Here is a 27,927-nt window from a genome sequence, read left to right as displayed (position 1 = left end):
GTCGACCTGAACTGCGTATTATTTTCTACCCCCTTCAATCAGTGACATCAATTATCATTCTCGACCACTGTGCAGAGGTAAAATATCTTCAATGGTAGACGGATCATGGGTTAGAGCAATACCTCCTAGAGAGGAATCAAGCCCCACAACGGGTTACTATAGGCGATGATGACGTAGTAGAGTTAGGCCCAGAGGAAAACCAGTCAGGGTAGCTAATTTTACGAAAAACTCCGAATCTGATCAAACGAGCTATTGGCAATATTCTGAAGTATTGTAACCTGTGTACGCATTCAGCCAATTGGCGAATATTTTTGATTTGAATTTGTAAACAACCGTCGGTGTTCTGATGTGAACGTTCTTCGTAAACTTTATATTTATTCTACAAATGTTATAAATTTCAGCATTAATTTAATTCTTAGTGTTATGAATAATGGTATATAAGTGCTGTGTACCAAACTGCAGAGGAAATTACAAAGTTGAGGGTACAAAAGTATCAGTTTTTGGATTTCCAAAAAATGAACTATGTAAGAAATGGCTTGCTGCCATACTAAGAGATTTTGAAGTTACAAGGAATTCTAAAGTGAGTAATATTTGTTTTTATTTTTAAAAATTTAATTATGATTCTTTATTCTATTTTTACATAGAGTAAATTATTTTAAATTGTGGATAAATTAATTACAATAATTAAGTTGTTCTTATCAATCGTATCGCAAACTATTGTAATAAATTTTGTGTATAATGACACAATAACTATATAGCTCATTTTATATATATAGTTATTTTTATAGAGTTTTATTTTATAAAAAATATNGCAAGTAAAAATTAGTAGAAGAGTAACGAAAAAGTGTCGAGAAACGGAAGAAAAAAAAACCCGTCATCGTCAGAAGTGATCAGCAAATCTGGGCCTAACTGTATGAGTCATCGTTTTGCGTCCTTCGGCTTTCTTCCCATCTAGGAGGTATTGGTTAGAGTCCCCTTGCTGTCAGACTCCCTGTGGGAGGCTTTCGTGGTTTTCCTCTCCATGTAACTTAAATGCGGGTTAATTCTATCAAAAAGCCCAAAAATTTCTTCCAATACTTGATCCTGGAGTTCTCCTATCTGCTGGATTGGGTTCAAAATTACAAGGCTACGGAGTTGAACATTAGTAGTCGTAAACTCGAAATTTGGGTGGCCTGTTCAATGATTATTATAAAATAAACTAATAATTTGGCCGTGGTAGCTTGGTTGGTAGGGCTATGGACTCGTATTCGGGAGAATTGGAGTTCGAATGCAGTCGACCGAATAATACCCTTGTATGAAATGATGACTGGCGTATGTTAAATCTGTCGGGGTCATAAACTCTACCAAATCTTCACAATAATTCAATACCTCTGGGTACTGATCCAGGATTTTCCTTGTCTTCGGGATTGGTTTTAAAATTACAAGGCTACGCAGTTAAACATTGGTAGCCGTGAACTCAAAATTGAGTCAGTTTTTCAACGGTGATTATAAAAAAAAAAAAAAAAAACTAATAATCGAATTGTATTTTCTTGTATTCTTTCTAACTCCTTGCATATTTTCTACACACCTTCATAATTTCATGTTTCTAAGTCTTATAGATTTTGAGTAGCAAAGCAAAATGTAACGTAAAGAAAAAAAAATTAGGAAAGAAGTTCGCAAAAAATCATTTAAAACTGCAAATTACATATACATAAATTCAAAATTTATAAAAAAAAATAAATAAATAAAAAATCAAGCATTTCAAGCATTATTTGGCCAGGAGAATAAGTTAGGACAATTAGGCATAAGCGACATGGATAAAATAGTGAAAAACAATAATCTCGAAGATACATTTCCAAACATAGAATTTCACTTCGAATTTCTTTGTCACTCATAACTAATTGTAGTAGCGAACGTTCATTCTCCAGACTAAAGCTAATAAAAAATGAGTTAAAGAAATAGTATAACTCAAGAAAGATTGAGTCATTTGTTAATTATGAGCATTGAATATGATGTCTTACAGGAAATTGATTTTGATGATGTGATAGAAAACTTCACCTCTTCGAAAAGCGCAAAAAGTATTGTTACCTTAAATTTTCTATAAAAATAATGTATATAAGCTTTTATAATTAATTTATATGTTTTTTACTCTTAAAATAATTTTTAAAAATTATTTAAAAAAAAATTTTTTCCCTCTAAATTTACTCATAAAGGGCCCCAAAATAATAACAGGCCCGGAAGCCTCTGTAAACATAAAAACTGCTCTGATTAAATGTAATGATATAATATGAAAGATCTATTTAAACTTTATATTCTATACTTTTCTGAATCATATTACTTCAAACATTAAAATATACAAAAAGTATACAGAAACAAATAATGTTAAAACATTTAATTTTGTAAAAAATGTTTTTTGATAAAAATTTAATGTCTCAATATAAAAGTTATTATTTATAAACTGAAAAACCTTAAAAAAAGAATGCTTACGATTAAAAAAAAATTTAAAAAATTATTTTAAAAATTCCTTATATTGAAATAAAAAAATTTCATATTGTCTTTTTTTTCTTTCTTTAATTCTTTTTATAGTCTTTCTTTAATTCTTTTTATAGTCTTTCTTTAATTCTTTTTTTAGTTCTCAATCAGACGTCGAAAATCATTCTGTAGAGAATTATCGTCAAATTAGACAAAACTTATTTGCAAGTAAATTTTCTATTATTATATAAATTATTACACTTCCCAGAAAGTGTGTAACCTTACGGCAACCTTGGGTCTTAATTTTCTTTTTACTGTCATGAAAATGTTTTCAATAAAAAACTTTTTTCAATGAAAAAAAATATTGCAATTTCAAACCTTTCATATAAAAAGGATTTTTTAAGCATTTTAAAAACCTATAACCATTTATGTTAAAAAAATAAAGGATTTTTTAAGCATTTTAAAAACCTATAACCATTTATGTTAAAAAATAAGCTAATGGTGAACCTTGCTTTTGTATTTTTGTTAGTTGTCATGATAAGGTAAAAAAAAAACCTTCGTATGTTAATAAAAAGGTTTTTACAAGGTTACTCAAAAGTTGTTTTCACAAGGATTTTTCGAAATCAGTAAACTGATAAATGATTAGTATTAAAATTTCATTGTACGAATTTAGATATTTAAAAACCATATTTTATCGTTTAATGTACTGAATTCGAAGAGATCGCTAAAAAATTAAAACTGTAATATGCTCAGCCATCCCAAAGCCGAAGTCCAGGAAATAGACCTGTAGTGATTATGCTTTTTAAAAAAAGGCCGGGATAGCCTGGTTAATAGGACGTTGGGCCTATGCTCAAAAGGACGTGAGTTCGATCCATGTCGACCAAAACTCCCAGTGTAGTAAATGATTACTGGTGCATGTTAAATCCATCGGGTCACAAAGTCCTCCATGTTCCCACAGCAAATCAATACCTAAATTAGAGATTGATCGTTCTCTGGTATAGGTTATAATTGCGATCTGTGAATGTATGAATGGATCCGTCCTATAAACGGGCAGAGACGTGTGTGCGACTAAAGTCGTATTCTTGGCCATGTATGGCGCTACTGAAAAACAAGAAACGCAACCTCTGCCTTAAATTCGCTTTTTTCACCAAGCGGACTTGCTGGCATTGGCATTAGAAACAATAACAACAACAATATTTAAAAAAAAGTAAACAAAAGTAAATAAAAAAATGCCTCGTTTAGCTGTTAAATTTCGGTTGAGAAATAAAAAGAAAGACTTTTTGCTGTGCTTTTTAACTTAAAGACGCACTTTGAGTTGCTTACATTTTCTTAAACACGAATTTTGAGTTGCGTCCATTTTCTTAAGCATACATTTTGTGCCGCGTTCGAATAAAAAGCTCAACGATGTTTTTTTTTTGTTTTGTTTTGTTTTCTTGTCGCTAATGCTGCATGTTGCTTGGCCCGATTCTATCACAGGTTTCAGTTTAAATTCATTTTTTTAACAAGCACTGCTACGCGTTATTTATTCTTATTTTGTTTCAGTTAAACAACAAAAGTTTATAATTACTCTCCTCTTTGATTGTTTAGTAGCTTTAAATAGGCAAGAATGGAGCCCTTAAGGCAAAAATAACAAATCTTGAAAGATAGAAGAACTAAATGCAGCATTAAAAAGCTGAACTGTAAAGTTTGAATATCACGGTCATGGACTAGAGAGTTTACAGGTAAGATTTTGGTTCTTTCATAATAACTTAAAGAATTCTAGTATTATTTGTAGTTGTTGTTGTAGTTCATTTACGTCGCACTACAGCTGCACAATGGGCTATTGGTGAAGGTCTGGGAAACATCCCTGAGGATGATCCGAAGACATGCTATCACAATTTTGATCTTCTGCAGAAGGGATGGCACCCCCGCTTCTGTAGTCGGACGACCTGCAAGCGAAGTCGAACACTTTACGGTAGAACAGTTTAACGAGGACCAATACCGCACACCCTCGGTCCCTACGCAGATTGATCCTCTAGTATTATTTATAAGTATTAGTTTAAATGAAATAACTATTTCTGTTTGGTACAAAATAATGCTTATAGTATCAGTAGCTTAGTTGGGTGAGAGGTCAAAATGTTGTCCCCTTTACTTTTGATTTTATTTTTTGTGTCTTTCAAAATATATCTGGAATGAATTAAACAAATCAAAACAGTTTTGGCTTAATTATAAAATTTGCTTGTTGAAAAACAATTCCACGCAGTACAGGGATTCCTTAACTTCTTTTTCTAACGTATATATTTCACTTGTATTTTTGATTTCTTGATGGCCGGAGGTGTTCTGTGGTGACCGACCCTGCAGTTACAGCCTCCTGGCTATTTTTACTATTTTAGTATTTCATATGTGCATTAAAATGTGAAGATAAATTTTTATTTTGAAGGATGTCCATACTTGCAAAAATTAAATTTTTTTATTTATCATAATTGATTCGTCACTGAATTAGTTTGTCTTCATCACTCTAGAGAATAGAATAATTGGACAAATGGATAATAACAATGATTCATCAATATATTTCTTCAAGCACTGTTTCCCACGAACAACCAATTCTTTTTCAACTAATGTTAATCATCATCTTCAGGATAAATATTTGCTTGAAACCAGTGCCATTTGATCAATTTTTATAGTCCTCTCTCTTTTGTTCAAAACTTGAACTAACAACTTTGACATCGGTACTCGAACCCACTCTTCTTTAGTCGGTGCATGAAACCAGTGTCATTTGATCTAATAATGCTTACATCCAACTTACTTCAAGAAACTACCATGGTGCTTACTATAAAGCTTTGTCAAATCTTTGGGTCTTCGGATCATCCTCAGGAATGTTTCCCAGACCGTCGCCAACAGCCCATTGTGCAGCTCTAGTGCAACGTAAATTAACTACAACAACAAATCTTTGGTAATTTAAATAATAAAAATTAATAATTATTTCTAAAAAAATAATTTGCCCGGAAAAATCATTCAAAAATCTAATTTTAAAGTTGTGAACAGAAATTTTTTTATTAAAAAAAGATCAAGAAGTAAAATTGGTTAAAGAGGCATCATTGCTCAACATTTACGGCTCTCCTATCAAAACTAAAAGGATCATATTTTCTAAATCAGTGTTCTCCAACCTTTTTATCACCGTGGACCTGTCAACGCTTGATAATTTTACCGCGGCCCACTGGGGGGGGCGTTATGTTTATATTTCAGATTATTTTAATTTATTAATTTTAATTTAATTGTATTTAAGCATGCCTACAAAATAAAATACAACATAAAGAGATTTAGCATTTTAACTTACTAGAACATTAAATGAATGAGAACCCTGAGCTTGTTTCTCTGGGGAAATCTGGGGGTAATCGGATACAATGATACGTTACAAAAATTAAAAAAAAAAATTATGTCAATACCTTCGGTGCCCCCTTTTCTTAAATAAATAAAATTTTAATGGAACACAGATTTTTTTTAATTTAGGGTATAAACCTAGGAATTTAAATTCAGTTTCAATGAAGTAGGCGGCCGGTACCATTTGATCTACGGACCGGTACCGGTTGGGGAACACTGTTCTAGATGAGTGTTACCCCAGAACTATTTTGAGGGTAAATCATTTTCAAAAAAGATATGTTTATTTAAAAAAACTACGTTTTTGAGTCTGGTTTAATACTTAAAATCCCCTAAACAGAAACAAATAAATACATTTACCCCTTAAAAAATGAGATTGCGTCATAATACAAAAAACGTTCAAATATTTGGTCATAAGTCACTGAATGCGACGAATAATTTAAAGAATATAATTTAAATTAAAGAATATAATTAAAGAATAATTAAAGAATACAATTTAAGGAATAAATAATTTAAAAAATATAATTTAAAGATCCCAGTTATAATAAGCTCCCTTAGGACAAAAGTCCCGCAGTGGACTGATCGTTAAGACACGGTTCCCAGCAGATCACCGAAGTCAAGCATCACTGGCTACGGTCAGTGTGCGGGTGAGTGACCACCTGGATCAGTCTGCGTAGGGACCGAGGGTGTGCGGTATTGGTCCTCGTTAAACTGTGCTACCGTAAAGTGCTCGACTTCGAGCGCAGGTCGTCGGGCTATTGAAGCGGGGGTGCCATCCCCTCCGCAGAGGATCAAAATTGTGATGGCATGTCTTCGGATCATCCTCAGGGATGTTTCCCAGACCGTCGCCAATAGCCCATTGTGCAGCTCTAGTGCCACGTAAATTAACAACAACAACATAAATAATAATAACAAGAAACATTAATAAATAAAAACAAGAAAACATTTATAGATAAAAGGAAGAAACATTAATTCGACCAATAGCGTGATCCGGTCGAAGAGAGGATTAATCGCTCGTATCCAGTCCAGTCATCCATAAGTGACAAGGCAGGTCCATTGGTCTAGACAGTGAGTAAAAATAATATCCTTTCAAATGAAAACTTCCGTTTTTCTTTACATGTGCTATGCTGTTGGATATTTGAAAAACTTTAAGAGTCTTATGTTTGCAGTTATTTCAAATTCAGTAATCAATTTTTTTTGATTTTAAGGGATGATTAATGTTGTAAAAGTGAATAAATATTATAAACTATTGTACTTTTTTAGTGTAAAAAAACTATGTTTACTTAATGTAATAATCAATCTGTTAATAAATATTATCCCTTCAGTAGACGGTAAGATAATTCAGAAATATTTTATCTATGTCTTTTCAGATAAGTTTATTGGTAATTAAATCTGTATTGAATGTACTTTATACTGCTCATGCATTAAAAATGAGTCATTTGCGATGTAGAGATTATTTATTATGATTTTTAATATCAAATAAAACTATGTTTATTTTTCCTTATCTCTATCTATTGATCGATTACTATTTTCTATTTTGCACTCTTTATTCTGCTGATTTTTAGGCTGATTTATTATGCCAAAAGTGAAAAGAAATGTAGAATTTTTTTTTATGCATTTAATTGTACCTATCCATACCTGCCTGTTAAAAAAATTGATTTGCACCTTTTTTCTTACTTATAATTTTTTTTCTTATTTCTCAAAAAGGAAGATTAATTTTGTTTAAAACAGATTTTATTTGTTTAAATTATTTAACTAATTATTCTAAGACTATAAATTATTCTCTTAGTGCACTATGCTTCCAACTTACTTTAGCATGTGTTTTTATAAATTTAGTGTAGATAAAGGGTAGAGCACGTTATGACACTTATTAATTATTGATTCTTAGAATTTTTACTGTGCTCAAAATAATAATAATATGGTTTAGATGGGGATATTTCTGTATTGGCACTAGGATACTGTATTCTAGGATTTCTGTATTGGCACTATCAGCATTTTGATATTATGGTATATTGTCTGCTTCATATCACGATATTATGATATACCGTGGTAATTAAATTGTTATGTATATTATAAATGCTAGACTTTTTTGCAAATAAAAATTTATGTGTTTAAAGAACATCATTTAAAAAGAATGGGATATTTATCCTACGGTAGCTCGCAGGATAAGTATCCCATAGATGAAGTATCGTTATTTTGAAACAGAAAAATTTTATTAACACAATTGTAAACATCACAACACTATTTCTCATGATTTTGCAACACAATTAAACATATTTGGAATTTTTACTTAGAAAGATCTGCATCTCAGCTTTTCAGGCAATAAAGATGCACAATCTTTAGTAATGACATTACCTGCAACACTGAACACACTTTCAGATGGTAGACTTGTCCCTGGTATTGCAAGGAATCGACTCGCAATTAACTGTAATTTTGGAAAGGAGGAGCTGTTTCTTTTCCACCACATAAATGGCCAATCCGAAATGCTTATTTTTGACATATTTAAATACTCATTCAGCTCCCTTTCAGCTTTTGCTATTGGAGTATATTCCTCAGCATTCAAGTTCTCTTCTTCATCTGAGTCAAAAAACTTAACAAGGCAGGCCTTTTTTTTATGTTTGAGTTCTTAATGAAGAAGAAGCACTTATTTATGGTTCATCTTGCATTGTATAGGACTCAGCCATAAGTTAAATTGCTCTACTTTTAACTGCAGAAACATTTTCTAGAAATTTAATTTTGAATCTTGGGTCACACAATGAACAAAGACCCAAAATCAATGCCATTAATGAATCTTCATATTTGGCTTCAAGAGCCCCCAGAATTTCTTTTTTTTTATACTCCTGCTAATTTCTGAGTCACTGTCATTAGCTTGAAGATTTTTTTTACTTTACTCAACAGTGGTAGAACGCAGGAAGCTGTGATGTAACTACTTCCATTTAAAGATTTTGTCATATCTTCAGGCATATTTGTGACAGTTACAAAATCTTGAAGCACATTGATGTCAGATCCTTCAAGCATTAAATGTTTTCTCGGATAATCAAACAAAACTTTGCAGAGAGGAAGCTGGTTGGACAAAAATCGCCTGCAAAGTTTTGTTGTACTCCATCAATGTGTTGGACATACACTTATTAAGCGTTCAACAGTCATACTCAATTGCTCTTGAGCTATCTGTCAATCTCTTTTCATCTTCCATGAATGAGAAATGGTGTTTTATAGCTTTTTCAAGCGAGAAATTGCTGTCTTCAGGGAAGACTGTTGTAGAGATTGGTTGACACCAATGTTTATATTATGGGCAAAACATGTAATCTGGTTTATCTTAAGATCTTTGATAGCTTTAACAATGTTAGTGCCATCATTAGATGTTATTGAGGGCAATGTTTTAGCATAAATATTCCAATCTTTTTAAGTATTAGTTAGCATTTCAATTAAATTTTCTGATGTATGCTCCTCTATGAAATGCTTGAAGTTCGAACACGCACTTAGAAGCTGCCATTCATTAGAAATTTAATGAGCAGTCACTGCTAGAAAAGGAGTATTGGTTATGGATGTCCAACAGTCAGTAGTGATTGCTATATCACAACTCTGTATGGAAGATATTTCAGCCTTTATCTTTCAACCGTATTGTTATTTAATTTTGAGATAGCTACAGTTGAAAAGTGTTTTCTTCCAGGCAACTTATATTTTGGGTTCAAAACCCTCACCATTTCAATGAACTTTGGATTTTCCACTGTGGCAAATGGCTGCATTGATGTTGCAATAAATTTCGCCACAGCTTCGGTGCAATTTTTAGAGAATTTACTGCCCAGAGGTTGAAAATCTAACATAGTTTTTTACCGCTTTTTCACACTTTCATTTGCGTTCTGCTGAGCATCAACTGGAGCTAAAGGATCATCAACGTCAATGGCATGATTAATATTTCTTGTCAATGGTTTGCTTGAATTGTTTAATTCCCTAAATTTTAAAGGATGATGATGCCGTAGATGACTTGATTTTTGAGCATAATTGAAAAACAGCAATATTTTGGTTTAAAATCCGGACTTTATCATCAGCTGGTAAACCGAAATAAATCCAGACAGCGCTTTTAGTGTTGGGCTTTGATACTACCTGGCGATATCCTAGACAATCCGTAACAGAAATATTCTAAAAAAGAATAATAATAATATCAATATAAATTTTTTTTTAACAGAAGTTTTCAGTCTTAATTTGCAACTGAACTGTTAGCATGTTGCATAATGTGATAAAATCTTTGCCATTATATAATGTTTATTTATTTGTAAATTTTTTTAAATTTAGTTTATAAAACATAATTTCGGCAAAAATAAACAGCAATAAAAAAAAAGTACATACAATCAAAAACCTTCCATCGTACTATTTTAAGATATGACTACATATTTTTTATAAAAAATTTAATGCAAGAAAATTTATTCATTGATTTGTTAAAATTCCACAAAACCCCAATTGAAACTAACAATCTTTCAAATTCCTAAAATTCAAGCTAATGCAAATTTTTAAAAAAAAAATTTAAATACAAAAATAAAATAATTTTGTTTTAAATAATATTGCAGCCTTTACTAGAATATATCAATAAAATATAAAAAAAAAATGAAAAAAGAAAATTTCAAATCCCTAAAAGCGAAACAATTGTTTTCAAAGGTGCTACTTAAAATACTAACATATTACCTAAATATATTTTTAAATTAAATTTGAGGAATTCGATAAATTTCCACTGAACATCAATGGAAAATATTGCTTTCAAGGAAATTATGGCATTTTTTAGAATTCTTCATAATATAGATAAAAATGAAAAAAAGATTTCAAATCATTAAAATCAAAAAAATTTTTGCAAAAGAGGCTATAAAATATTTAAACTTTTGTCACCAAAACATTTTCTTTTAAAGAAATTTTTTCCTTTTGAATTCTATAAATGCCCACAAATCATTGCTAAAATTCAAGCATTACTTTAAATGTAGGCTATTTTAAATTTAAATACAAAAATATTATAATTTTAATACTGTTTTAAATAAAACTGCTTAATTTTCTAGAATTCTTCAAAACATCGATAAAAATAAAAGGAATTTCAATTGCTAAAATCATGACAATTTTTTTAAAAGTGCCATTTTAAATACTAAAATATTATTAAAATGTTTTTTTTTTTTTTAAATTAAAACTGCAGAATTCTATAAATTCCCGCAAAACATCGCTAAATATGCATTTGATTTTCTAAAATTCCAAGAAACACCAAGTGCAAATTTTTTTAAAATTGCTAAAATTCAAGCATTATTTTTAAATGTAAGCAATTTTAAATTTAAATACAAAAATATTATTTTAATACTGTTTTAAATGGAATTGCGGCATTTTCTGGAATTCTTCAAAATATCGATATAAATGGAAGAAATTTCAATCTCTGAAATAGAAAATATTTTTTGTGAAAATCTATAATTTCCACAAAGCGTCAACAGAAATGCATTTTGGGGTAATATTTCCGCATCGTGATCTGTCGCGCCACTACGTTCGTAAAGGTGCAAAATAGATTTTAATCTTTGAAATTGAAAAAAAAATAATAATAAATGATAAAATAAGATAAACGAAGAGGTTTTGCCCGGGGGTTCAAATTGGTCATCTTCTGTTTTGATTTCTCGCAGGCCGCTGCCTGTAAGTTGTCAAAACTTATTATTCTGCCTCAGATCACGATACGGAAATCCCCATTTTTTCTAATGGAAAGTTTCTTTTCTTTTCAGCAATAAATAAATAAATAAGATAATTTAAATTTAATACAAAACAAATTTAAAAAAAAAACAAAACAAGTTTTTAATTAAAATTTGCGGAATTTTGAAACATTTCTCAATACAACTATAGAAACGAAATTCCATAATTAATTATTTATTTATGCATAAAATAGTAATGGAAAATGATATATACATACCTTGATTATATTTATTTCTTCTGTATTATTCATTTTCTGCAGGAGATCCAAAAGCAACGTCGACAATCTCAGATATTTTTAAATTCAGAAACATGCTTTTCTCAAAATGAAACCAAAATCAGCAACTAAGTATACTGTTTGGGGTTGATATAATGTGCGGATGTTTGATATCTGATTCTGATATTGCGAATACCAGGGATATGACGCATGCACTTTAAAGTCAAATGATAGCACAATATGTTGTATTCACAGTAGGAGAAATTACTAGCTGCCTAAAATATAAGGAGAGGAGGTACTTTAAATATCACACACAAGCTTTTGAGTTCTTAACCCCTAAATCAATCCCGTGCCATACTGTCACTTCCCACTTCCTCGATGCCGGTTGGTAGCAGAGATTGGCTAGCGGTGAGTACAGAGAAGGGTTATACTTTCAAATTTGACCACTTCTGTGATATTTTTTTAAAATTGTTTTGTATTTTATTTCATAATTGTTGCAGATACTGATATGGAAAGTTTCATTAGTCATTTATCCTATGTTGATTACTTCTAATACGAATAACTAAACAGCAATTCCAGAGGCCAAACTAATGAGAATTTCACGCATTTGGGCATTGCACAAATAATAGGCCTATAAAATATTAATTAAATTTCTCATTTTTCATTAAAAAGTCATTGATCACCATACTATTTTCATTTCAAATTTGTTTCGAGTTTTTTCTTTCTCACTTGGGTAAGAATTTTTTTTTTAAGAAATGTATTCGATAAATTTAGTAAATATATTTCCCTCCCCCTCTTCTGCTATCTTCTCATTTTCAAATTTTTTGATTCTCGTTCAATAATTGAACCTTGATATTTGCTTTGAACTATTGTTTTCTATGTTACATTAATCTTAAGGAGATCAATCTAAAGTTTTGTTTATAACAAATTTAATTCATGGAAGAAAAAAAACAAAACAAGGAGATGAATACATTACAGGCAATTCAAGAATGATGTATTGGATGTTTGCTATATAGACCAAGCTCTGTTAACACATTATAGCTACTCTAGATTGTTTACATTAATTATTTTCCATCCACACAGTAACTCTAAATTAAAAGTTTTCAGTTTCTGTTATGATGGAACATTATTCGTGTAATTGCCATAAATTAAATGTAAATAAATCAAATGAATTAAGAAGTTATCGACCCTGGGATTAGCAAATATTTGTAGGAAATAAGTTGTATTTTAGTTTTGCAGAAAATCTTTTAATAACTATCTTAAATATATATCAAAGGAAAAAATATGTACAATATTTTAAGAATGAATCAATGTTTCTCATTAACGTAAAATTCCCTAAGATCTTGGTAATTGACTTATCTTTACTAATCGTCTTTGTGGAAATTAACTTTAATTCTTCGTGGAAATTAACCTTTCTGCTTTGTTTCTAAATAACCCTTTCAAAAAATCCATGGAAATATGCAAATCAAATCTATGGACTGATTTTATTTCTGCTATGAAAAGTCTGCCTGCTTGTGATCGAATAGATGGAAGAATTAGAGGTGTCAAAAGCAAGTTTGCAAAGATCATTGCATGATCAAATAACTTACGATGTATGAATATTGTAAAAGTAATATCAAAGGTATACATTTTTTTTCCATCAGCAACATTGAAATTGTTAAACTTTGTAAAGAATTATTTAAGCAACTGCAGCATGCAACAACAGTTTAAGGTAAAAGAAATATGCATTTTTTTAGCCAGCAGATAATAAGCAAATAAAAGGGTAAGTACTGATGCAGAATTTTCCATCACAGCCGGTTTAGATTCCTACCAAAAATATTGATGTTCCACCTGTATGTGACATGTATTTATGATGCACGCTGGTATATTGGAATGGTTTTGGAAGTTCATGTAGAAAAAGGAGGCACAATTAAATTCATGCATCTTTACCACCCATCCCTTTCATATTATTGGCCAAAAAGTGATAGTTGCATACTTCCTTTAATAAACATCTTTGTACAGTTGACATTAACACCACAACAGGGGGAAAAAAAATAGAACTCATTGATGAGTCAAACACGTGAGTAAACAGTGGAAAAAATATTTTTCTATCAGAGGAAAATAGATTTAAAAAAACTAAAAGCGCTAGATAATTCCATACTCATACAATAAAAAAAAATTCTAATACTTATTTATTACTTTATTTAATAACAGTCAAAATAATTTTGAATTGTGAGGTATGCAAATTTTACATAATTTTAAAGAATGTAATTTTATTTGGCAAGAAAAATTGAATGGCATGGAATCAAATTTTAAATTACTTCATTAAAATTCAATTTCTGAAAAAGTTTCTCAGGAATTTAAGAAGAAAATAAAAAGCAGGAATTGCCAAATATTGTACAAAGATGAATGACACAACATTAAAAAAGTCATTAATTTATAATTTTTTTGTTATCTTTGTAAATTAAAGTAAGATAATAAAATGTTCTGATTGCTTACCCAAATTCTGAAGTGATATTTCATTTAAAAAAAAAAAAAAATTCCTGCTCACAACTAACATGCCATAAGACACTTAATTGAGAATGAATCTAGGACTAAATTAAAAGACATCTAAGTCTACCAGGTCATTCTCTAAGGTCACTTCTCCCTCTGTTTTTGTCTTGCATTAACTTTTTGGAGATATTGGCGTGAAGCTTAAACAAAACTTTAATATAGAGAACTTTTGACCATAAAGTAAGTTAATTTAATTTAAAATAAAAACCTGTAAATATATTTTTCAAACAAAAAATTTTGTTATAAGGTGGTATCAGTAATTTAGAGAACATTAAATCTCGGACTTATCGCCCCCATAACCTGGTGACCCGAGTGATTGCCAGCCATATTAGAAAATACTCAGACAAGCTTGAGCTTCTAATAAAATATGTTCAGTTTTAGCTTGTTTGCTCTTTATATATGAATATTTTACTTTTTTATGAATAAGTTAATTATGTTTGCTTTGTGAAAAGAACATAATTACTGTTTTCTTTTTTGTCTTAGGTTTTAAGGATACATACATCAAAGAGGATATTTATTTCGAAATAATTGAACCAGACACACTGCATTATACCTATAAAGTCAGACCTGCTCATGAATTTGGAACTCCTTTTGTAAGTTGGTTTATTTATTATTACAAAGAATCAAATTTAATAAAAATTTTATTTAATAATTTAGATTCAAATCCAATAGTCATTTTTCCAAATTCATCTCCTATTTTACATTTCTCTTTTGTTTTTATATGACTCACCTATTGTATTACAGTGTAACGTCCCATATCCGGACGTCCCTTTCCCGGAAGGATCGATTTCCCGGACACTTTTTAACAATCAAAATAAACAAACATCTCTTGATCTTCGCATTCCAAGTCCGTGGAGTGACCATTAGTGACGCTCCTCTTCTGGAATGCTGGGAAAGAGGGTAATTTGTTTTCAATAGAGCACAACTGAGTCCCCTCCCCCCTTCTTTCGTATGCAGCTGGCTAGTAGATGAGGCATTTCCTGGAACCTTTTTACTGTAGAAAAGGGTAAACGTGGAGGGGGAGTATGTCCTTGAGAAACATTGTCCATTCAATATTTAGGAGGCGGGGGAAAAAAAGGGGGTAACATTCTTTCTTTAGCATTGACATGAAAAAGATTTCCAAGACTCCCATGCCACTGAAATATGAATTTGACTAACAAAAGTCCTTTTATTCCAAACCAAAAACTAAATTAGATTTCTCCGAAATGTATTCCTTTTTTTCATGCAGTGCACCTACAAATACATTACAGGAACAGGCGAATACCTTGGCGAAATAAGTCTTGCAAAATACTCTGAAACTAATTTCTCTCGCCAAATATCTCGTATTTAAAGCAATCTAACGCGTCACATTTGTTCGTTTTTACCGATCTAGCATTTGTGAGTTAAGAATTTGTGATTATCGACAGCTTGCTTCTTTTAATTATTTTTATTAAGTTTTTTGACAAGTTATTGTTTTTTTAAGTTTTTAACTGCGTAATTTTTATTAAGTTTTAATTGAGTTACTGTTATTCGTGTTAAGTTTTTTTTAAAGTTATTTTTGTTTATTACCTTTTATTTTTCTTACGATGTCTTCACGTCCGTTGAAGAAAAGAAAAAATGTTTCTTTATCAATTAAAGAAAAAGTAGAGTTACTGAGAAAATTGGACATGGGTACTTCAGTATCTAAGTTGTGCGACGAATATAAAGTAGGAAAGTCTAATGTGTACGATATAAAAAAACAGAAAGAGAAACTTTTTGACTATTTTTCAAACTCAGACACACCTCTTGCAATGAAGGATCGGAAATATATACGAAATGCTAAACACGAGGATCACGATAGAGTTATGATTGAGTGGGTACGACAACGCCGTAGTGAAGGCGTACCGTTAACGGGACCAATGTTAATGGCTCAAGCAAAGATTTTTCATGAGGATATGGCCATTCAAGAGGAGTGCAGCTACAGCATTGGATGATTGAAAGCCTTTAAAAAAAGACATGGTATGAGCCAGCTATCTATTTGCGGAGATCGTGCGGAAGCTGACACCGAAGCTGCTGAAAAATTTATAGAAGATTTTGAAGAATTAATTAAAAATGAAGACTTGTCACCAGAACGAGTATATAATGCCGATGAGACTGGACTGTTTTGGCGGTATGTACCCCGAAAGACTTTAGCCGCAGCTGAGGAAAAGAATCCAACCGGTGTTAAGGACTGTAAAGTAAGAATGACAATTATGGTGTGTGCAAATGCTTCAGGTACACACAAATGAAATTGTTTACAATTGGTAAAAGTGCTCGCCCTCGCACCCTAAAGGGTGTTAAAGTGTTACCCGTAAATTATCGATCTAACCGAAAAGCCTTGATGACCCAGCAACTCATGGAAGAATGGTTGGACAACGATTTTGTGCCGCAAGTCAGAAAGCATTTTCAGTCGATTGGCTTGGAAGAAAAAAAGCCACTTTTAATACTGGATAATTGCTCTGCCCACAAAATACCGTTATTGATGGAAAGGGCAAATGTTTCTGTTGTGTTCTTGTCACCCAACTGCACTTCAATTTTGCAGCCGATGGATAACGGTATCTTAAGATCCTTCAAGTGCAAGTATAAAACGCAATTCTTGATGTCAATGCTGACCTCTTTAAGTGATGGCCAAAACTTACAAGACTTCGTTAAGTCTTATTCCATAAAGACTGCCATATGGAATATAGCAAAAGCGTGGGATGAAGTTGATCAAAAGCCCTTAAGAATGCTTGGAATAACATTTGGCCAGCAACTATTTTTTTTGGTAATGATGAGGACGAGCCCCTCTTTGAAGGTTTTCGTCCAAACAAAGAGAAAGAAAGTGTGAGAGAGTTGTTGCACTACATCAAAAGTCATTGTGAGAGGGAAAAATTAGATGAAGAAGATGTTGTAGAAACGCTAAACTGCGACGATGATGCCCCAACTGTGCCCCAACTAACCGACGAGGAGATAAAAAACATAGCTTTAAACAAACAAGATAGTGACACAGAAAGTGTAGATAGTAAAGAAGAAATAGCAGAAGAGAGGATTTCAACTGACGATTTAGTTAATCATTTAGATATTGCCATTAAAGGACTGGAACAAAGAGACTATATTTCTGAACAAGAAATCATGTCCCTTCATAGGATTAAGGAAAAATTGCTCAATAAGAAACCGAAAATGAAACAGCTTTCTTTAAAGGATATGTTTAAAAAATAAAATATTTATAGTGCCTACGCATTTTTTATTAGGAGTTTTTGATTTCTATGTAAGGTAAATAATTGATCTTTATTTTACGTAAGCATTATCTTTTTAATATTTTGTTTGATTTAAATCGTTGAGAAAAGCAATTTTTTTTCTGGTTTCTTGTAACATTAATTTAATTTTTTTTGTTGTCATTTTAAAGCTTTTTAAATGATTAGTTGCGATTTATTTACGTGATGTGTTATGGACTTATACTATGCTTATTTTAAAAATCAGAAGTTTTTTTTTCCTTAGATGGTTGAGTCAGTAATTCCCTCTTCTTTAATGCATTTTATAACTGCGTATTTGGCGTAATTTTGATAAATAATCAATTTTCTATAATGCTAATGGTTAGTTGATTTTCCCGACGACCACGATAAATTGACAAATTATGTATTAAAGTTTAAATAAAAAAAAAAGAAGAAATAACAGTTTGGCGTGTCGATAATCGTGACGTCGATTGTCGTTTTCAATAAGTACGATGGTTTTCTGTATTTTTTCTAAGTTAGTGTGGTCAATTATGTCTCGAGGTGTAATATTGCGCCAGATTATTTTTTAAACGATTAAATAAAGCATAGTAATATTTAAACATTATTAATGAATAAAGAACAGACATATTTCGGCCGTTTTAGAATTCCAATGCAATTCTTTTATTCACCTCATTTAGTAAAGGATAGCTGTGTATTTTCTTTAAAAGATTTCTTTTCAACTTGTCAAGTGATAACAATCCTCCCCCTCTTAAGCCAGGCGAAATTAATATGCCCTTCCTTAACGTTGTTTTGACAACCACTAACGTGATTCTTTCAGTCCCACAAGAAAAAATAAAGATAACTCCATCAGCATGCCGCGCCCTAACGCTTGATTGATAACTTCCCCGCCCTCAACTTGAATGATCTCTTTACACATATTTTCTCTACACAAATAAGGAGGGAATGGATTTTTCTCCCCCACCTACCCACCTTAATGAATGACGGGGAATCCCGTTTCTTCCTTGAATCGTTCTAGTTCAAAATGGCGGATAGAGCAAATTAATATTTTCATTACTACTGTCAATTTTTTTTCGTTTTCTAAATTTTAAGCACTAATTATTTTTTTTCTAATATTTTGTTTTCGATTGATTAAATATCACATTCAAATACTAAAACATTATTGCCCAAAAAATAACGTTTATTTATTTTTTGCTTCTTAGATTCAGATCGTTTATTAGATCATTTTAAGCTTTGTTTATCTTAGGGGTGTATTATACGGAAAAATCTATTATCCGGACTTCGGGAAGTCCCACCGATTCCGGATACGCGACGTTCCACTGTATATATCATTTACCCACTATATCTCTCTCCTATTGTAATTATATATTGTTATTATTATTGTTAATATATTATATATTATTTACCCACTATATATCTCACTTATTGTAAAAGTATATTCTAATTAGGACAAATAAGAGAACGAAGTTTCTATAGCAATAAATTTATTTTAAAAACATATTAAATTGGTAGACGAACTGTCACAAACATAGTGAGTAACAAAAAGAATGAATGCAAAATAATCGGCTTCAACAGAAGCTTAAATAATACTCTTTAAACAGATAATGTCATGATCCACGCCAGAACGATCAACAGCAAATGAAAAGAAACTGGCCGGTCGCCGCAGATCATAATGTTACCAACGTAAGTTGAATGCATGAGCTCGTCATCTTAAACGACTGACGAAAATCGAACCTATAACCTTTATGTTATTTAATCAATCAAAAATAGAAAAAACCCTTTTAGCATTTATTTATCCAACAGCTCTGCCGCAGATCGCAGTTAAACATGTTGTTCATTTAGTAAAAATTAGAGAATATTTTTTATGTAATTTTTTTAAGAAAAATTTCAATAGCAGTTAATTTAAATGTAACTTGTAAGTTATTTTTGATTTCTTAAATAATAAATGTTTCTAAACTAATTTTTTTCTTTAATTTGCATATCTTTAAGATTATTAGGATGTTGTCTGGATATTAACACTGTTTTAAATTGAGTCACTATTTATCACTTTTTAAAAAGTTTTAAATACTTTTTTGCTACTTTTTCTATAACGACCTGTGCTAAGCCGTGCAACAACATTCTTTATTTAATTTTTAAAATCTCAATTTATTTGCAGCTTTAAATGATGCATCAACTTATCAAATCTTGACTGTGCTAATTTTTAAATCTTTAATATAATTTTTGGAATATCAATATGTTCTTATTCGGAAAATTTTTATTTCACAGAATGGCAGTTTTCACAGCATTGGTCTTGTTTTGACGGAACCTGCTAGTGGGTGTAACATACCTATGAATAAATTAGAACTACACAATAATATTGCATTGATGGATCGTGGGTTAAGTATATGTCTGACTATAGATAGTTTAAACTGATGTGATTTAGTAATATATCAAAGTAGTAACAAATAAATATAAAGTTTGTCTGACAAATATTGCTCCATTTATTGTCCGTCACTCGTTTGTCATGCAATGTTTTTTATTAATGAATCTTAGATTAAATATATCTTTGATTATATCAGTTTTTGGATGATAAATTCCTCACCAGTAAAACTTGAAATCACATTTTTAAGTATATTTTTCACATGAACTATTTGATCGATTCTGTTTAAATTTAGGATTACTTTAATATTTACTTAATAGTTTCAGAGATACAGCAAAGTTTGCTGACATTAACATAATAAGCTACACAATTGTAACGTTCCATCAATCAAGAAACTCAAAAGAGTCTCTTGATTAGCTTTATTCATCAAATTTTGACATTAGTTTTCATTTGTTCATACTTCTTCAGGCAGTCGTATGGTAGTTTGCGGAAAGGTAGAGCTGTCGCCTTAAACATCAAGGAAGAACTTTGCATATATTTTTATTTTTATGTAAGTTTTAATAGTTAATTTTTTAATTTGTTATTGGTATCTATTTTATGCAAAACAGGTGGTATTCGGCTCTTTCTCTCTATGTAGCTTTTTTAAGTAGCCAGTTTAGTTAAGAATTTGCTACTTGTGCTGGAACCCTACTGGTGGAGGTCAAAATAAGTTAGATTGACGACCAACATTTTAAACTGATGCCAGCTCCAGCATATTTGAAATAGAATATCTTGGTCTGAGATTTAGCGTGACCACTGCAAGTAATGCACTCATTTTTACGATCTGATAGCATTCTGAATGAAAAAAGGAATTTATTAGAGTCTTGTTCTTGCAGCTATTGTGAGGCATTCTCTGAAAGTTTTATGCTACAACACAACACAAGTAAGGTTTTGTGTTACTGAACCCTGAGTGCTTATTTGTTTTGGTCAGTATCTGTAAGGTGAAGTCGGATATACTCAGTTTCAATTGAAGTGTCTTTCCATGCTTTGTATATTTGCAATCTACAAACTTTGTGAAAGCTTGTTGGACTCTGTTATAACTGAAGTACTTTTGCTGCACTACGAACTTCTATCCTCTTACTGTTCTACTAACTCCCAAAGAGGATTTGTACGTACTATGCCATTATACGTTTAAACAGGTTTTGTTTGTTGGGTTAGCAACATTTCCTTAGTCAGGTGCTTTATATCCTCAGGGTTGCCACAGACTACTAAAATGCGACTATTTTGCCTGAAAAGACTAAAAAAGCGACTATTTTCAGGAATAGCCAACTATTTGGATAATTTTTTACTCTTAGTGAAGTTTTTTTTAGCAAAAATGAATGTTACTTTTCAGAACGTTAATAAAAGATAGCAAACTTTTATACAATCATGTATGTCCAAAAAGCCAAACATTAAAATTTCCATTAGATTTAATAAAGTACTTTTTTTTTCTCTCTTAGGGGCTGTTGTTGTTTTTTCCTTCTATTAACATTCATATTTTATTTTAATTCGACTTTTATTTAGGTACCTATTTTCTAATATGTATAACTTTTATATTTGTACAAAACTTTTTTTAAATTAGAGCATAGTTAGGACTGGGTGATAAATCGATGTATCGTGTAATATCAATTTAATGCATATATCGGTAGACTGGTATAGTGACTTTCGTTTTAGGTGATGCATCAGAAATCTGATTTAAGCCATTGGAATAAGACTACAATAGCGGTTTAACGATTTAATATGCAAGGATCCTTGACTACGCTAATGCTGTTACCGCACTGCAGAAGACGATTTTGAATTCGTCTAGCTGCAGAGATGTAGATAGCGTTTAGCTATAAAGACGATGTTACAGTTTCATGACGAAGAGCGAACTGAATCAGAACTCCCGGTTTCGTGCGAGGATCAGCGTTGTAATATAGAACGCAATGCATAGTTTCTTTATGTCCATTTTTGTCTTTGGGAATTTGCGTTTTTTGAATATTATTTTCAATGATACTTAAGTTATTTTGCGATTGTTGTGCATTTTATTTCGTCGGGAATAATTTTCGGGTTTCTTGTAAATTATTTTCAGTGATACCTTTGCTACTTAGCGATCGTTTCCTTCTGCATTTTTTAATACCTATTTTTTTTTCTGTCTGGATTTAACGATTCTTGTCAATTATTTTTAGTAGACCTACTGTTACTTTACGATTGCTGCACAATCCTTGTTATCATAAGTTTTTGTTCTGAACTCAATTGATCAATAAAAAGAAAATATAATAAGAAAGATTCTTCATTGATTTTTTTCAATTATTGTTTTTCATTATAAGCGATGCAATTTTATAGAGGTATTTTGTATTTAACTTTGTTATAAAATGTTGGTTTTTTAAAATTTATTTGATGTAAGTATAATAATTTGATTATTTTTAAACCAATAAATGTTCAGTCGTTTTTAATTATAAAAAAATTAAGACAAAGCTTACCTTTATTTAATTTGCTTTTATTTTTGTGAAACTGAAAACAAAAAATTTTTAAAAAAATTTGGCTATTAGTTAAAACAATTTTTTTAAAAATTAAATAAGGAGTTTAACAATGTTTTGACGCTTTTTAATAATTTAACATTAGTACTCAAACTATTGTGGCATTAGTCTTCTTTGTATAACTTATAAAATTCTATCTAGAATTTTATATCTCAGGCTGTTACCATTCATTGACTCACAAATTGGAAAATATCAATGTGGATTCCGTGCTGGAAAATCAACTAAGGATCAGGTATTTTGTCTCCGTCAGATTTTAGAGAAATCAATGGAATTTAAATTTGAAACACATCTTTTTATTGATTTCAAGGCTGCTTTTGATAGTATCAATAGAAATTATCTTTCTGAAACAATGAATACTTTTAAAATATCTTCAAAACCCATTAAATTGACGAGACTTACATTGAAAGATACGAAGTGTAAGATTAAGTTTCTTGGGTCTCTGTCTGAAAATCTTGACATATTCACATGTGTTTGACAAGGAGATTCTCTCTCCTGTCTTCTTTTTAATATAGCACTTGAGAGAGTTATTCGTGATTCAAACATCAATACCAGTGGTCACATTTTTACTAGACCAGTACAACTACTTGTATATGCTGATGATGTTGATATAATTGCTTGTTCCCTTCCTGCCCTGAAAGAGGCATTTTTCTTGCCCTTGAGGTGGCTGCAAAGCAAATGGGCTTGGTTATAAATGTAGAGAGAAAAAAAATATACGTCATTCTCAAGAAACACGAGTTCCAGACCCCTATCTTGAAATAAATTCTTATATATTTGAAACAGTGAGGAGTTTTATTTACTTAGGATCACCATTACCATTGACAGCAGAATTACTTCTGAAATGAAAAACCGACTCTATCTGGCAAATAGGGCTGTCTATGGGCTGAGAAGATTTATTAAATCTAGGCTTTCTAGAAAAACAAAGTTCTTAATCTACAAAACTCTTGTCCGGCCAGTCTCGACATACGCTTCTGAAGCTTGGACAATGACAGAACTGGAGGAAAATTGTATTGCAATATTTGAGAGAAAGATTTTGGGAGGTATACTTGGTGGTGTAAATGAAAACAATAACTGGAGAAAGAGATTTAATTTTGAACTGTACAAGATCTATAAACAACCTGATATTATTAAATGCATAAAAATAAATAGAATAAATTGGATTGCACACGTGATTCGAATGTGTGACGACAACACAATAAAAAAGATACTGCTTTTTAGACCCACTGGAAAAAGAAAGCGGGAAAGGCCGCAGTTGAGATGGGCTGAATCAGTGGTGTCTGATTTTCTCGCAATTAATGAATGAAATTGGAGATCAAAGATAAATCGGAAGTCGTCATGGAGAAATCTTCAGAGGAAGGCATTGGCTCACATTGGGCTGTCTGGCCAACTATGATGATGCTAATATAACAATCAAAGGAGATTTCCTCGCTTTTCAAAGTATGCAAATGAACCGGAAATCTCGGGTGGCCCTCTTATTTTCCCTAACTACGGTGGTCTAAGAGTTTGCAAACAAAGTTATGAAAAACAGGGGGGGGATAAAATTGTATAACGTTCGTCACTTACTTTGTTTTTACAATTATCGGTTCCCTCTTCACTCCCCCAGTAACAAAAAGAGTCCCTCAAAAGACCTCGATGTCTTCTTCTCAAGCCCTCATTAAAAGGGTGTATGTTGTATGCTTTTTTTTTTAAATTCTGCCCTAGCTAAAAAAAAAAAAGAAGAAAACTTAAATAAAAATTTTAAATTAAAAGAGAAATCGTTGATGTTGATCGATTTTGCGCCTTTTTGACAATGCGCCTATGGCATTCACCATAGTTGCCATACCCTAGATATGCCACTGATATTATAACCTATAAGAGCTAATCTTCAAGTAACAAGAGTCAAGCAATTCTTTCAGACTTTATCTCCCGTGAAATTGATTTTATAATTTTCAGTTTTTTTTTTCGTTCACATAAAACATTTGTATTGGCTTTTGATTCATTTTTCCTCATTTCATTTTTTTATTAATGTAACAAACACATGAATTTAGTGAACTTTATTTGATAATATTTGTTTTTTATTTTATTGGTTTCTTTTACATAGGAGCTGTTCATTTTTAAGCAAATGCATTAATGCTGAAAAAGTTGGAGTGGTAGCAGTTATAATTGCTGATAATGACATTTCCAATGATGATCAGTATATTGATATGGTTACTGATACTACAGATAGAAATTGTTCAGTTCCAGCCATGTTCCTTTTAGGAAAAGATGGGTAATTAAAATATTTTATTTAAAACTTCATTTTTATATATTAGGCACATTCTACTATCTTTTAAATTTTTATACGACAACATTTCAAAACATTTTATTAGTTCAAAACAAATAAAATAGGTCTAATAAAATTTTTCCCAGAGTATTGTTCAGTGTTAAAAAAAAAAGCAAAGTGAAAATTGCTTGAATTTTGTTCAACACAGAATTATTTCAACACAATGTGCATTGTACTAACTCTTCTTATTTTTAAAAATGACTCCCAAGTTTTGCATTGTCTATAAGTTCTGTAAAATTTACATGCCTCCTTATTTTTATTAAATTTTTTTTAAAGAAAAACAATTTTATTGATAAATTTTTTTAATCAATTATTACCTAGAGTCAGACAGGGCTGGAAACTATACTATTTTGATTTTGTTAAAATTTTTGGGAGGCTTCATGTAAAATAATTACACAATTTTTAAAAAAAAAATTTGTTGCATTAAAACTGAAGATCCTCTAGAATATTTAGAAAAACACATTAATTTAAATTTGGCAATACTTTTTGTGAAATGAGTGAACCATGTTCTTTGTGCTCTACTGCTTCTACACTATCCCCAGTAAACACCAACACTTGTTCACCAAGAGCAGCAGGCAAATTTTGATTATCATAATAAGTGGAAATCACCATCCCCGAAGTCTGTGGCTTGGCTCCTGGACTAATAAAATTTTCATTTTGTGACTTAGCTAAGTTAACTATTATTCGAGCTTAAAACTAAAACACAAATATTTTCCTCATGAACATCTCATCTTTGCTCCGAAAAACAAATACTGGTTCTGAAACTTGTGAAGAGGTTTTTCTATTTTCAAACATACATGAAGCAGAGTTTGTTACGTAATAGAATACGATAAACCTCTTTTTTTTGCTTTGGAGATCACTTTACTTATGAGGCAGACACAAACACTCAAACCGAAATAGTTGAGAGGCTCCTCCGCATTCGTGGTATATTTGAAGCCAGATTCTGTTGAAAACAGTTTGACTAATCTATAACTCTTTAAATATTTACTTCACGGAGTAGAATGCATACAACTAAACTCACTGTTTCTTTATTTAAATAATATGCACAAGGCTATTTTGAATCAGTTCATGACGAAACCATTCTACGTATAAATACTTCGAAAGTTATATTATCATTGCTGATGTTCATATTCTTTTATTTTGTCAAGCTGCAGTGTGCTAGCTTGTTTATTTTTCTCAAGTATTTTCTTTTATTTTTCAAGTTATTTTTCTCAAGTTTCAAAGATTCCCAAAGGAATCTTTGTGGAAGTAAATGGAAAAGGGTGGGTGAACCGTTGTTGTTCATTTGGCAAAAGAGGAAGTAAGCCTTTTTCAAGCCAAGTGCACTCTTGGTTATGGATTCAGTATAGGCGCACATAAGTGAAGTAACTAAAAATCAATGCAAAAATTTCCCTGCATGTTTATCTATCATACCAGGTGGCTTGACTAAAAGCTGCAGCCCCTGGACATGGGAATTAACAAATCATTCAAGTCTAAAGTTCATTCTTGGAAGGAATGGATGGAGTGGAATTGTTTGCATATATAATAGAGCTAATAATTTTTTATTAATTTGTTTTAAATTTGCCATTTTATTTATATATAATAGAAAAAATTATGCATTGTTCTAACTTTGCACCAATATTGGTGCAAATTTGGGTGCAGGTCATAGTCCAATGCAGATTCTAGGCTGAGGATTCTCCCTCTTCTGAAAATGAGGAGGTGCATATTATAGACCGTCTGTATTAGTCACATCTGTATTTATCTGTAGTAGTTAAAACCACGTTATTTCTGATATTAAGTTTAAAAAAGAACAGGAAGCCAAAAAAATGGGGTTGGGCGGGCAAAGAAAAAGGAAGTTTTTTAGTTAAAAAAAAATATTACCAAGTTAGACAAGAGTTGCAATTTGTTAATGGTATTTTAATTACCCTTCTTAAATTAAATCTAATAGTTATAACTGAATGTTTGAGAAAAGAATTCTTAAGTGGACTACTTAAAAGTATATTTAGTATTGTTAAGAATTTGAACATGGTTCAAACTTGTGTTTTTTGGCCATGTATAAGATATCAAAGTTATGGTGGAATCCTGTTCTACATGTGCTAAATTTCAAATATTTTCCAATGCTTTATTTCTTTTATTTTAATAGCAAAAATATCATTCAATTAATTATTATTCAAAATTTATTGAGGTTTGTGTGATAATACCTGCTATAAAATTGATCTTTGCTAGACAAGATCTAGAAGTGATAAATGATGGAGGTCCACCTTTCAATTCTTACGAGTTTGACAGTTTTGTGAGAAATCCGACAGACATACCTGAATCAGTACAATATATCCTGAATCGAATGAACAGGTAGATCGATCCATTCAGACTGTTAAAAAATGTTCAGAAAGACTAGCTGATTCTAAAAATTCCTATTGAGCTTTACTATTATATCATGTTCTCTTTACTATTATATCTGTTCTGAACTGTTGATGAATAGAAAACTAAATTACTGTTTCACCAAATTAAGCAAATCCCCAACTTTCAGAGAATAAGTATCAAAATGAGCAGAAAAAGAAATAAGTGAAATCTGAATCGAAAATTCTTGTCCCAACTTACATCCTGGAAGTGCAGTTTTTGTTCAGAACAATGTAGAAAGAATGTTAACCCTAAGCACTTGAAATTTGATAATTACACTAAAGAGTATCAAAACACAACTAACTAAAGAAATTTTTTAACTTCGTTTAAAACAATTTCTTTTTGGATTATTGCTTTAAACAGCAAATAAATTTCTATCAATGTTTCACAGGAAAATAATTTTCTCAAAAATTTGCTAATTTGGGAAAATGGTTGGGAGATGGGCTGATTCTTCATGATTGTATAGATATTTTATGAAATAATAAAAAGCAATGCATTTTTTAAAATAAATATTAATATTTTAAATGATGGGTTAAATTAATAAAGCATGATTTAGGAGTAAAACTCTGATTATATATTTTTTATTTTTCAGTTATATGATCAAAAGAAGTTTAAGAACTCTCAACTTAACTAGAGCTATTATCAATATTCCCATAAATATGACTTATGTTTTTCCACATGATCAGAAGCAACCACCATGGGTTTTATGGTGACATGCTTTTATTTTCAACTATAGTTTAATGTTTTTGTTAAATAAAAGTTGTAAATAATATGTTTCTAAGTCAATTTATATTAAAATGAATTTTATTCTAATATGCACTTTCTTCTTACATATTTTAAAACATTTTTATATTAACTTGTCAATGCATTTTAAAACTATAATTAGTAGA

General features: G+C 30.9%; 1 protein-coding gene across 1 annotated transcript; it reads left to right on the top strand.

The window, feature by feature from the left end:
- Positions 1-6,902: 6,902 nt before the first annotated feature.
- LOC107444580 (PRADC1-like protein) lies at positions 6,903-27,809 on the top strand. The gene is made up of 5 exons (XM_016058753.3): positions 6,903-7,139; positions 14,744-14,853; positions 19,732-19,841; positions 24,440-24,607; positions 27,630-27,809. Exons 1-5 carry the CDS (start codon positions 7,019-7,021, stop codon positions 27,748-27,750), a joined length of 630 nt encoding a protein of 209 aa, XP_015914239.1. The 5' UTR covers positions 6,903-7,018; the 3' UTR covers positions 27,751-27,809.
- Positions 27,810-27,927: the final 118 nt, after the last annotated feature.

This window comes from Parasteatoda tepidariorum, chromosome X1 (genome assembly GCF_043381705.1).
Source record: "Parasteatoda tepidariorum isolate YZ-2023 chromosome X1, CAS_Ptep_4.0, whole genome shotgun sequence".
NCBI lineage: Eukaryota > Metazoa > Arthropoda > Arachnida > Araneae > Theridiidae > Parasteatoda > Parasteatoda tepidariorum.
Note: the sequence above shows the minus strand (reverse complement) of the source record. Positions and strands in the feature narration are given on the sequence as shown.

Coding starts and splice junctions, on each gene's coding strand:
- LOC107444580 (XM_016058753.3), top strand. CDS start 7,019: ATGATTAATGTTGTAAAAGTGAATAAATATTATAAACTATTGTACTTT. Junction 7,140..14,743: donor TATTATCCCTTCAGTAGACG/GTAAGATAATTC, acceptor TTTTTGTCTTAG/GTTTTAAGGATACATACATC. Junction 19,842..24,439: donor ATTGCATTGATGGATCGTGG/GTTAAGTATATG, acceptor TCTTTTACATAG/GAGCTGTTCATTTTTAAGCA.